Source organism: Chionomys nivalis, chromosome 3, assembly GCF_950005125.1.
Source record: "Chionomys nivalis chromosome 3, mChiNiv1.1, whole genome shotgun sequence".
Lineage (NCBI taxonomy): Eukaryota > Metazoa > Chordata > Mammalia > Rodentia > Cricetidae > Chionomys > Chionomys nivalis.
The window spans coordinates 40,459,528-40,472,978 of NC_080088.1; the positions used below are offsets into that span (position 1 = coordinate 40,459,528).

Below are 13,451 nucleotides of genomic sequence, written 5' to 3' on the forward strand. Positions count from 1 at the left end.
GAGAGAAGCAAAATATGAGGGCTTTTTGGATAGTTCTAGGGCATTTTAAGGGTGTTGAAATTTAAGAGGATAAAAACAACAGTGTTTCTTTTGAAGTCATCCCATTAATAATGTATCCTGGTGTTCTCAGAAGGAAGTCCCAGGGCCACTCTCAGGTTCACAGACACCAAGTTCATCCGAATGTGTGGGAAAGACTTAGAAGTCTGGCAGATAAAGTGAGCCCCCCTTTCTCCCTCTGAAGGAAAGGCCAGCTCGTGTGGGAAATGTAAATGCACTTTACATGTGTGGCTGGACGCAGGGAAGGCGGTGGGAGCTCTGCCTCCCTCCCCGTGCAGACACAGCTCTGAGGAGACTGCACCCTGTCCCCCTCATGCACGGAGAGGATAGAGGTGCCCTGGGCGTTGTTACCACCGGCTATAGCTTACATTCAACACCAGTGTGTCTTGGACTTGAGTGTGGGTCAGAATCACCTGGAGGCCATGTCAAATACCAGTACCGAGTCTCCCCAGGATTTACTTTCCCACAATGGGACCCAAGAAACCGTCCTTGAGTTCCCTGTGGCGACGGTGTTGCTGGCCTGGGGCACCCGCCTGCATCCTCATCCAGGCAGAGCTTTAGAATGCCTCCTTCTTCCAGAGGGGTGGATACTCCCACCTTACCATCACTGAGCTTCAACTTCCCCTTCTCATACTAAATGTTCCTACAACTATATTTTATCAGATGAAATGTAGGGGGTCTAGTTAAATTTGATAAATAATATTAATATATTTTAGATATATAATATTTGACATAGATGACATAATTGGTTACCAAAAAATTTAAAATTTGTGTTCATCAGTCAAGATTTTGGTCAAATTATTTAAAGTTCTAATTTCTTCATATAGAAAGGGACAGTAATAACGGTTATGTTGCAGGGCTGAGTTAAGGTCTTAAGCAGAGCACATGTGGGCTGGGGAGATGGCTACATGAGCGTGAAGGCCTGAGTATGGGTCTCTGGCGTCCAAATAAAAACGGGGTGCAGCACTGCTCATGTGTGATCCCAGCCGTGGGGGAGCAGAGCCAGGAGGATTCCTGGGGCTCCCTGACTAGCTGGTGTAGCTGGATCAGTGAGCTTCAGGTTCAGTGAGAAAAGTGTATCTCAAAAAAAATAGAAAGAAGTAACTGGGGAAGAACACTAACAGCAGCCTCTGGCCTCCATCCTTGCACACATGCATTTGCACACATGCATTTGCACACATGCATTCGCACCCAAGCACGCATGTGCACACACAGACGCATATACACAGACAACACATATGTAAAGATCCAGCACGTAGTAAGTGGCCCGCAGATGCTATGACTACTCAGCCTATCACACCAGGAAGCTGGAGCAGAAGAACAGAAGCCTCACCCGGAGGAAGAGTCACCTCTGTCTGGCGAGAGCTGTCATTCCTTTCCCCCAAGCACAGTCTTTTTTCCACCCAGGGAGACTCCACATCACCACCACTTCTGACCTCAGGCTACAAGCTCGTGCTCCTGGCGCTTCTTAAAATCCCCAAAGTGCTCAGAAGTGGCCGCTACATTTGGCATTCGGTAAATATTAACGAGTGGCGGCTTCTGTGTGGTGAAGGCAGCCTGCTCTCACGCTTCCCCGCAGAGCTGCACTTACTTGGGTACCGCCGGATGGATCTGATGGGTTTGTTGTTTTCATTCGTCTCCGTGATATGGCAGACATATTTTTCGTTTAACTTGACTGGGTATTTGAGGACAGAGTACACTCTATACAAGCCGTTCATCTGCTCCTCCAGGACCTCCACCGTACTGTGGTTGCTAAGGTCCCTTTCTCCCCGGTCTAACCAGGTCACGTTGGGTGTGAGGTACCAGCCCTTAGATGTGCATGTAACCACATCTTTATCATCAATCTTGTCAAACTTCACCTGGGGCATTTCAGAATCTAGTTGGGAAAAAAATAACAAAACAATTCATTCCTTTTTTGTTTAGTCCCAGGAGGCCAAAGCCTTCAGGGTTTATACTAACCCTATGGAGACAATATGCTCCTAGGTTCACCGTAGCTAAAATTTTGGCCCAAACATAGTGGGAGAAAAGGAGAATATGAGCATTCTCTTGCCACCTAGGCCCCTACTGCTGTTGTCTTTATTTGGGGGATCTTCCCTTCTTGGGTGGGTTCACTCCAGATTCTCCACTGACCTCAGAGTCCGGAGTTGAGAATCACAGAAGACTCCATGACCACACCACTCTGAGTGAACCCAATCTCAACTGATCTCGGAAGCTAAGCAAGGCAGGGCCTATTTAGTCCTTAGATTGGGGGAATCCCAGAAGGTAAGTAATAAAGCTGGGAAGTGGCATGAACCTGTAATTCCCACCACTCAGAAGGAAGGCTGAGGCAGGAGGATTGCTGTGAGTTCAAGACCAAACCGGCCTACATAGAAAGAAAGATTCTGTCTCACTAAACAACAACAAAGAAATGAGAAACCTTTTTCCCCATCTTCCCATTTCTTACCCTGGAGGGTGGCTGCCTCACAGGACCCACAGCCACTTGGCTCTGTCAGAAAGGACACAGTTTTCCATGAAACACTGGAGGGTAAGGGTTTAACACTGGGGGAGTGTGGATTCAACCCAATCAATGTTTTTCAAACTAATTTTTAGATTTTACATTTTTTATTTTATGTGTATATATTACCGACAAGTATTTCGGTGTACCATGTACATGCCGCATGCTCACGGAGGCCAGAGGAGTGGTTGGATTCCCTGGAACTGTTGTTACAGCCGACTGTGAGCTGCCGTGTAGGTGCTAGGAATCGAACCAGTGCTTTAGCCAAGGGGCTGTCTCTCTAGCCCTGAAACCTCTGCTTTGTGGTGAGAAGAATGAGGCCTACAGAAACTGATGGACTGCCCAAGGTCGTCCCGATTCAGAACTCAGCCTCCTGATTCCCAGTTCGGTGCCATTCACTGTGAATTGTGTCTGACTTTAGCGTCGTGTCAGGCGCGTGCGTGCGTGCATGCGTGGGGGGGGGGGTGCTATTACAATGTGTAACACTTGGGATTCAGCCAGGGCAGCTTTGACTGCCCCAGTTCATTCATATAATGAATGATGCCTCCTGGTTCAGACATCGTACCTTCTGTTCAGAAACAGTTTTAACTAAAGCAAATTGATATTCCATTTTTCTTTTTTTTTGGATTTTCGAGACAAGGTTTCTCTGGAGTTTTTGGTGCAACTAGTTCTTGTAGACCAGGCTGGCCTTGAACTCACGGAGATCTGCTTGCCTCTGCTTCCCGAGTGCTGGGATTAAAGGCGTGCGCCACCACCGCCCGGCAATATTCCATTATTCTTATCACAGAAATAAAGTAATTTGAGCTAGAAAAAATGAGACCCTCCCGCCAAGAGAGAAAATTTAGAGTTTATGAAGAGCCCAGACTTGAAGCCAAGCTCGTCCACGAAGTCTCTTTACCTTCCACTATCAGCTTGACCTTATTCTCCCCTCTGCCGTTGGGAGTGACAGCCGAGCACTTGTACATGGCTTCATCCATGAAATCCACGTTTCGCAGCAGAAGGGACAGAATCCCCTCGGAAATCTCGTTCTGGTCCACAGAGACCCTTCCCTCATACAAGGCGTTCTGATCTTCGAGTTGTTCTGCGTTATCGTAGAACTGGTAAACCACCTTTGTGAACACTTGAAAGAAGTCGTAGTGCGTGAAGAAGCGGTAAAAGTCGCGATTTCCCGCTTCATACTCCTCTATTATGTCTTCTCGCTCCCAGTAGAACTCGAGGTTTTCCGTGCCCTCTATAAAGGAGAACTCGCAGTCGAGGGTCACGTCAGTGAACGGGTGGGCCCGGACCTCGGCTGCTGATGCTGAATTGTCAAAGAGGAAATAAAGTCAGTAAAGGCCGATGAGCAGGCACTGGGTAAGGGATGACAGCAGTGGAGGCAGAGAGATCCACTGCAGGGGACTGGTCATTTATAAAATCACTAGAAGCCTGCAGAAGTGAGCCCAAAGATGGGCAGGGAGGGTGCGGCTTGTCACGTGTGCTCTGCCTGTCCAGGCCTCTTTCTAGGCAAACAATGACACAGCAAAGTGCTTCTGTCAGAGCTGACCTGATGGAAGCTGTGTTGCTGCTGGTGTTGGCTCCAAAACCAAGCTGGGCTTGCCAGATTGACACAGGCAAAAGAAAACTGTCGCAGGCACCGTGCGCCATAACCTTTCCATCTCTTCAGTCAGGTGCCAGCTCAGCCCTTCTGTAAGCATTTCTGACAGTGCAGGCATCGCTTCCAGAACCTTAACACTGAAACGTTCTTGAGAACATTCTTTACTCTCCGTTTCAGTGATCCAGGAAGGCACATTGGAATGGCAGAAAGATAGTTTCTACGTGAAAATCGTTCAGTAAACTAACTTATTCTACCTGCCACAAATACCTCTCACTGGGGGCCTGACGGCTGTGGAGACCACAGCCATGGACTATATAGAACTCATGGATTCTTAGCGTGGGGTAGACCCCTGGCATGTGATAGCTGAAGGTTGACAAGTCCCCTCACTGGACATTTTCAAACTATTTCCCCCAGAACCCACTCAGAGGCTGTCACCAGCTACAGGTAAAGTCTAACAGTGGGATTTCAACTTGCTTGCCTCTCTCCTCTCCTCTCCTCTCCTCTCCTCTCCTCTCCTCTCCTCTCCTCTCCTCTCCTCTCCTCTCCTCTCCTCTCCTCTCCTCTCTCTCTCTCTCTCTCTCTCTCTCTCTCTCTCTCTCTCCCTCTTGTTCTCGCTCTATCTCTCTCTTTGCATTTGTGTCTGTGTATCTGTCTATCTGTCTCTGTCTTTCTTTCTGTGTTTGTGTGTTTGTCTATTTCTCCTCCCCATCCAAAGAAATGCCAGGAATAAAAGGAGGAAGAATTGGTGAGCGGGAGCCTCGGTAAGTGTGTTGCGTGGTATAAAAGCTATGACAAAATAGAAGAAAACTAACTTAAGCACTAAGAACAAATCTGGGTATCACGCTAAGTGGGCAAGGAAGCTTCCAAGCCATCAGCAAACTGCATCCAGCCAGCCAGTAGAGGACAGAGACACAATCTGCCCATCCCAGCGTGCAGCGACCTGGTGGCAGCTGATGGTGCTGTCAGATACTTGGACAAATGTTACTATGGGAGTTTATGGAGACCATTTTGTGTTAGGTTAACAGTTGAAAGGACAAACTTGAGTAAAGCAGTTACCCTCCCACTCTATCCGAATCCAGAATAGAACAAAACAGCAGACTGTCCTACCAGCCATCAGGACGCCTGCTCAAATGCCTGGGCAATCTTTTGTACACCTCATACCTAAGTGAGATATGGGCTCCTCTTGGGTGTCAGGTTCTTGGACTCAGATCAGATCACGCCTCTGGCTTTCTCTCTCTGTCTCTGTCTCTGTCTCTCTCTCTCTCTCTGTCTCCCCCCCACCCCGTGTGTGTGTGTGTGTGTACACGTGCGCATGCTGGAGAACCCCGACTCTACCAGCTTACATTTATTTTGTGTTTACAATATGCTAAACATATTGTAAGACCTTTCTTTTCTGGATTTAACCTTCATCTGCAGACGACATTAGTACCAGGAGGTGGGTTGTTTGGGGACACACAGTTCACTCTGTGGGCAGGAGGAGACTGCTGAGTCTCAGGACTCTGGTTCCAAATCTCTCTCTCTGGGATGTGTTCTTTCAGCTAAGAGTAATCATTCTCTCTGAAGTTGACAAGCAAATCAATTTACCGAGGAAACGGGTGAAGAATACAAAGAAAGGCACGGCAGAAGGGACAGCGCAGAAAGAGACAACTCGTGCAATGTTTAGAAGGATGGTTTGCACATTTTTAACAGCAGTTCCTAAAGCCCTGGTTTGAAGAATTACAAATCCAAGCTCCAGTGCTAAGTAACTAATCATGCGGCTTCGGGCGGTTCATCTCCCTGAGTTTATTTCTGTATATATAATTAGGACACCACCTGCTCCAGGTAGTTGTGAAACACCTTGGGATTTTGGTGACTGTTTTTCTGTGACATGACTCAGTCATCTTCCAGAGGGACACAGGGAAGAGACCAGATGTGTGTACCTGCCCTCACTCCAATCTCTCTAAGAACATGTATTTTCCTCTTTAATAGATCGCTGGCTTATTATCTAGGGTTCAGCCTCTGAGCTCTTGCTACAGCTGTACTGTCTATGACCTTGGAAGGAAAAGCTTCACATTCTGGAATCTAAGGCAGACATGACCGGCCGAGGATGGAAGTTACCAACCCCAGATCGAAAAGCCCAAGACAAAAATGCACCAAAAAGCTAAAAAATGTGGAAAAATACTTTGAAATTTATATGAAAAATATGAGTATCTAACGCACTGCTATAGCACCTGGCACAGCTTACCAGATTAACAGCATTGTTCAAAAATATATTAGTAGATGTATCTTCCCCATTCTCATCTGCATTCTTTTTAACATTTTTTTTTTCTTTTTTTTTTTTTTGGTTTTTCGAGACAGGGTTTCTCTGTAGCTTTGGAGCTTGTCCTGGAACTCCCTTTGTAGACCAGGCTGGCCTCGAACTCACAGAGATCCGCCTGCCTCTGCCTCCCGAGTGCTGGGATTAAAGGCATGCGCCACCACCGCCCGGCTCTTTTTAACATTTTTGTAGCACTTTCAGTGTGAGAGACCGTCAGCTCACTTTGCCTTTGTCCTTTTACACACACACACACACACACACACACACACCTCCATCATCCAGTGAAAAGAGCCAAGAAATATCACCCAGTAAACCAAGTCTTGCACTAACTTTTGAGTTATGTCTGGGGCCTAAGGATGCTCTCAAACTGCTGCTGCCCATCAGAGATCAGAGCCACTGTTCCTGTGACCTTGCGTGTCTCTGAGGACTGTAATGTGTTTGGTTGCTGTGTGGAGTAGTTAGATGGCAGGGCTTGCCTGCACAGTAACTTTTTAGAAACTTTCAGTCATATGCTTCAGGTTAGCTCAGTCACATTAACAATTTCAACACCCACGTTGCAGACTTGAGTATAAAATGAAATTAAAAAATCGAGTTGTATGACCATCTAGATTTTTTTTAGGACGGGTCTGATTTCAAATATTCTGATACTATAAAGTTTGATGCTTTGCAAAGTCCCTTGAAGGTGGGGGTTCTGAATGTCTTCTCTTTTGGGAAGTTTGCAACCAGCATGGGGATCAAGTTGGTCATATAGCTATGGCTTCAAATGGACAAACCTAATTTGGAGGGAGGGGTTTTTCGTAAGAACAGATGGAATTAAGGTTGCAAAAGGTATGCTATAGTCTCCAACACATTTCGCCATGTTTTGTAAAGCTTTTCACATTTAATAAATAACAAGACTGGGATTTTAAGAGACTAAATAATTTCTAGACTGGTCCTTTTGTTGGTTGGTTGGTTGATTGGGTTTTTTTTTTAATCACTATATCACTGTCCTCATGATCTCCAAAATAGTTTCCAAAAGTTTTTGAAAAATGACTCACCTGCACCGTGTAGAAGTAGAAGTAGGTTGGCCCACATCCAAAAGAAAGCCATCCTGTAACAGACAAAAAGGCAGAAATCTGCTTCAGCTAAGAGATGATCTGGGCCCCACATCCACAGCCACACGTGTGTGTGTGTGTGTGTGTGTGTGTGTGTGTGTGTGTTGGGTGGGGCCGGGTCTTCATCAGCACCAAGTCTACCTTCCAGGCCTAACAGAGCTGCCTCAGCTGAGGAGGCCCCATAACCTGTCCTCCATGTGCCAATGACATCTGGGTGACAATGCCCCACCACTTCCAGGAGTTCTAACACAGAAGTGTATCTGTATGCAGATAAAAGTTCAACACTCAAACTGAATCCAACTTCCTACTTGGCCTCTTTTTTTTTTTTTTTTGGTCTTGTTTTGTTTGTATGTTGTTTTGTTTTGCTTCCTATTTTTGAGATAAGGTTTCTCTGTGTATCCCTGGCTGTACTGGAACTCAATCTGTAGACCAGGCTGGCCTCAAACTCCGAGATCCACCCGTCTCTGCCTCCAGAGTGCTGGGATTAAAGGTGTGTGCCAACACTTTCTGGGCTATTTCTCCACACTTTAAGTTCCACTAATACATCCCCAAATCATGGTGTCACCCCCTTTATTGTCTGTGTCACCCCTGACCTCAGTGTTCCCACACACTGTTAAAGGTAGCCCTCCTGATGTCCTTCTCACCTCACAACCAGCTAGTCATTCCTTCCGCATTGCCCTAAGCATAATTTCATTGCACAAATCACACTGTACACAGTTATTTTTCACGTGTTCTTTATTTCTTTCTGTTTTACAGGCAAGAGCAAGATTCCGTCTCGGCACGTAGTCTTGCCTCCTTTCTTTCCTGTTGTTTGGTTAGCGGGGGACAACCCTCCGCTGTCCTCCACCACTACTTACAATACAGCCAAGTGCTAACTGTGCGTCCACGGGAGAGACAGCAAAATGGCTTGGAACTAGACCTAAATTAATATAAATTTAAGGAGTAATATGACAGCCACTAGGGCTGTTGTAGTTAACAGAGAAAAGGAATAAGCAAATGTCAGGGAGAAAAGGTTCTGAAAATATGATATGGTATTTTTTATAGTTCAATGAAATTTTGTCAACTTTATCTTATACAAAAGTCTTTCGTCTTTAGAAAAGACAGAAACTCCAAGGCCTTCCTCATTCCTTTTCGACTCCAGTTGAACAGAAGTTTCTCTCCTCTGCCCTTTGCACTGCTCTGTAATCCTCCGATGCATTTATTACAGCTTGTTCTCAATGGTCCCAACAGTAACACAGGCTCAATGTAAAAATAATTTTATAGACGAGAACATTAAAGTCACTCTCAACTTATCTACTTTGCCTTATAGCTGTTTATATTCACATTAGACCACAGCTCTACTGGGCTGCTCGCCCTTCAAGAACAGGACTAGGTGCTCCTCCATGTTAAACATCTGCCAGAGCACTCCATACAGCTCACATCCAACAAGTATTCATTAGGAGAATTAATTGCATCTGGCTTGATATTTTTACAAAGCTTTACTGTATAAAGGGAAAAAATAAAACAGAACCCCCCCCAACTCAAAACAAACAAGAGATTTATGTACTACTAATAATGAGAGTAAATTATCCTAAGCAGAAAATCCTGGTCATGTAGCCAGGTCTTGGCTCTAGCCGTTATAGCTTCTTGATGTCTGATTTGGGGAGAAACCCCAGAGAAGTCTGTGAAGCATCACTGTGGTGATGTGAACAGGAAGGGACAAGACACAGTTGGCACAGACACCTCGACACGTTAGTCACACTGTGAGTTGCTTGACTGGCCACCAATTCCTCCCAAATAGACAGTCACTTTAGACAAAGAGCTTACCTGTTAGCCGGCTGGTTTCCCTGCGCAGCCAGCTCAGAAGCGAGTCAGGAGAAGTCAACGTGTCTTTGAAGGGATAGTTGTGTGGCGGTCCTCAGGGAGAAGGCTCAGAGAACTGCTCTTACCAACCTGTTGCCACAGATGCTCGGTGAAGACCTCGGTATTTTCACAGTCATAGTTATTAGCAGGAAAAGTCTTTCAGGGTGTTATGCTGAGAATTAAAAAGAAAACTCTAAGCCTCTGCTGGGCAATTATTCTGTGCTCATTTTTCTTTTAAATCAAAAATTTGAAGACAAATAAAATAACATGTGGGGTAAGACTTACTATATAATTTTAGCGAAAAAAAGTATGAAACTTTATACACACGTGATAGCATGATATATAATGTCAGCCTCATGAAGGACAGTGTGTGCTCGTGGAGGAAGAAAATAAACTTATCATAATAATAATGACAGGAATTATTTCTGGATGGTGGCATTGCAATTCTAGTGCTTTTATATTGTATTCCCGAGTTAGTGACCTTTTCTATCACATTATAACAAAGACTACAAGTGGAACCATAGCAGAGTGGCAGACTTTTACACTTACTGTGATACAGAGAAGAAGGTCCAGGAAAGAGTGAGTAAAGGAGAGCGTCCTCAGTTTCCCCCTCTTGTTGGTAAGTATGGTTTGCATCCTCCTGAAGCCTCATCCATTAACCCACAGGCTCACATTCAGAAATGGAAAGCTCTTTTTTGTTCTGTTTTGTTTTGGCTTTTTTGTGCAGCCCTGCGTGTCCTAGACCTCTCTCTGTAGATCAGGTTATGCTTGAACTCACAGAGATCCTCCTGCCTCTGCCTCCCAAGTGTTAGAATTAAAGGTGTGTGCCGCCACCACCACCCGACAGGAAATTTTTTATTAAGGTATCTCCTTCCCTTTCCCATCTACGCAGCATATAAATTACCATCTCTTCTTAACTGAACCGGTTGACTGTATGCGGACCCTCAAATAGCCGAGGTGAGCTATGGACCAGGATGTGAGTCCATCACAACAGAGGGATTAGCACAAACTCTTCCAGAGTAGTCCATGTAACATAGACTGGCATTTCTTTTATTTCTATTGTTGAATGTTCCGCTGTGTTTTATTTACACTCTATTGGTTTAGGGATTTGGGGTTAATCCCACCGCCCACTGTGATGGATAATGATGATACAAACATTCGTGTGTACGTGCCTGGAATGACGTTTTCATTTTCTCTTTGGTATGCACCCGAGAGACGGACTGCTGTGTCATAAGACAACTCCAGTTTTAAACCTTTTCAGACTGTCCAGACGGGTTTCCAAAGTGACTACACCATTTTTCATTCCCACCATCAGCCTGTGAAGGTGACTGTTATTCACATATGCACCAGCACGAGTCACCATTTTGTTTTAGCTTTTCTAGGTGGGCATGAGTATTACAGGATATTTGATCACACTGTGAAACCCAAAACTGTTAATAAAATCAACCTTGGATGAGGGGTGGAGCCAGCAACTAGGTGACAGAAATTAGCCAAAGAGTATGGAGGACCCAGGAAGACAGATAAAGAGATGCACAGGAAGCAATAGGAAGGGACTTGGAGTTCTGAGGGTCTCTTTTTGATTTGGATGGCTGAAGAGACACTCTTGCTAGGTCTCCAGCCAAAAGAGAAGGTCAGCTGGTTGCTTCTCAATTTCTCTGAGCTAGCAGGTTTTCACCCCAACATCTGACTCCCTAGTCTTTATTGGTAAATGGAATGATAAAGACTTAGTTAACAACTATATTTGGCAGCTAAAGCAGAATTGGTACTGGCTGGACCAAAAATCCCACCAGGCCAAGGCCTGAACTACGGGGCTCTAACTGTGGGGCCATGGGGCCTGTGGCTGATAGTTAAAATATCAGTAGATTCAGGCGCAGCCGCCATGGCGACAGAAAAACAACACAAGCATCTTGTTGTGGCTTTTATTCATAGTTCCCAGATGGCTAATAATGTTTATCACCTTTTCATGTGCTTGAGTGATATGTACCTTTTTCCCTTCTAAAATTGCAGTTTCACGGTGTGGTATTGAATGACATAGTCCCCTATATTCTTGGGCATCTAAGTACTTAGTCTCCAGTTGGTGACATTACTTGGGTAGGTTTAGGTATGGTCTTGTTGAAGGCAGTATGTCACTGGGGATGGATGTTGTGTTTATCTAAGTTCTTCTATTACCAATAAAGACCCGGAGTCAGATAGTGGGGTAAAAAAAACTGATATATTGAAGAGGCAGCAGGGGAGTGACCAGCTGACCTTCTCTAGACACTTCCCAGATCAAAGACAGTGCAAAATTTCCAAGTGTCTCCCTACTCCTTCCTGTGCATCTTCTCTATCCATATCCCTGCCTTTTCTATGACTAATTCTGGTCAGCTAATCACTGGCTCCACCTCCTGATTCAAGAAACTTTATTAACACAGTCTCAGGGTATCAGTGTGATCAAATATCCCACAACAGGTGGGTTTTGAGACTTCAAAAGCCAAGCATCCTTTCCAGTGTGCTGTGGTTTCTTTCCCTGTTTGGAGTTCTGAGACTTGAGTTCTCAGCTGCGGCTGCTCACCACCTGCTACCTCTGCTCCGCCAACATGGACTGTTATCCCTCTGCAGCTGTAAGCCAAATTGATTGTTTTCTATATGCTGTTTTGGTCATGGTGTTTTTTCACAGTAATAGAAAAATAACTAAGCCAGGCAGTGATTAAAGGCTTTAAAAATATTATAACTCCTATAATTAAGTTCTGCTGTGTTGGCACCCAGCTCCACCATATCTTGTAGCTTGGAAAATTAATTAATTTTCCCATATCTTGATTTTACTGTATGTAAAATGGAGATAATACTATCTACAGTTTGGAGATAGGCTTAGTAAAATATTCATACAAAGCCCATAGGATGGTATCTGGCACACTACAGCTTCCAGCAAAGTACAATTATATGCACAATATCATGAAGAAATCCATTATTTTTGTATACTTACTAAAAATAACAATTATAAAATGAAAAGAATTACTAAAGCCTACCTTTAATTTTGCCTCAGGTAGGGAGTTACTGTTCTGAGGTTTTTTATGTGTTTTTGAGACAGGCTCACTATGTAGCCCTGACTGATCTAGAACTCGGTATGTGGACAAGGCTGTCCTCCAAATCACAGAGAGCCACCTGCCTCTGCCTCCTGAGGGCTGGGACTAAAGTCATGTTCCACCACGCCTGACCCCGAGTCACTGATTTTTTTCTAAAGACTTGAACTAGAGTGACAGGAAGATAAAAGAACTTTAATCTATCCATACCCTTGGATAAGCCAAAGTGAAAAGATTCTGCCATGGAAATAGTTCAAAACCCGGTGCACCAATCTAAGTATTTGTCCTTCATCTGATAGGCAACAATAACCTTAGACATCAGCAAGTCTTTGCACATAGGTTTCACAACTGGAAAAAATTATTGGCACTCTATGTCTCTTTCTAGTCTGCTTCCATAATTTCCCTCTGGGTTGCTTGGATTCTCCTGCCAGAGACTAAGAACTGCACACAGGCACAGGTGCACACTTGTGATTCTCTTCACTTGAACAGTGCTGTACAAATGATAGGTTTCCAGTCTACAGACGGGCTTGTTTTGTTCAGCACCCATCAGGCCCGTGACCCTCAAGTACGGTCACACAGCAAAAGCACAGCACCTCGAATTTTATTTCCACCTAAGTGGTCCACTCTGGCTGTGTGTTCGATGCCCATAAAGTCTCCAACCTCAACAAATGCCCTTTAACTCTAATAATCACAATATTTTTTGAAATGCCACAAGTGGGTAGCTATCTTTTGACATCCTATCTACTCACTATTTGAACAATCTTATCATTCTGAAGAAGGAAAAAGAAAGCACACTAGACTAAGTTCAATGAGTCAGTGTGTCGTAATTTAAAGGTCACGGACTTTGGAGCCACACAAACGTGATCCTAAATTTCTACAATGCTTGTCACCATCTATGTCATACGAGACATTTACTCTTCTCAGTTTAGGGTTCCTCCCCTTTAAAGTGGGGCCAAAAGCTCCTTTAAATAAATTACATCAAATTACAAGTTGTTTAAAATGTAATTTATCTGAT

General features: G+C 44.6%; 1 protein-coding gene across 1 annotated transcript; it reads right to left on the bottom strand.

The window, feature by feature from the left end:
* Positions 1-1,494: 1,494 nt before the first annotated feature.
* Positions 1,495-7,530, bottom strand: LOC130870957 (V-set domain-containing T-cell activation inhibitor 1-like). The gene is made up of 4 exons (XM_057763952.1): positions 7,479-7,530; positions 3,450-3,851; positions 1,649-1,933; positions 1,495-1,556 (listed from the first exon to the last, which is right to left on the bottom strand). The coding sequence occupies exons 1-4, from the start codon at positions 7,528-7,530 to the stop codon at positions 1,495-1,497; spliced, it is 801 nt and encodes a 266-aa protein (XP_057619935.1).
* Positions 7,531-13,451: the final 5,921 nt, after the last annotated feature.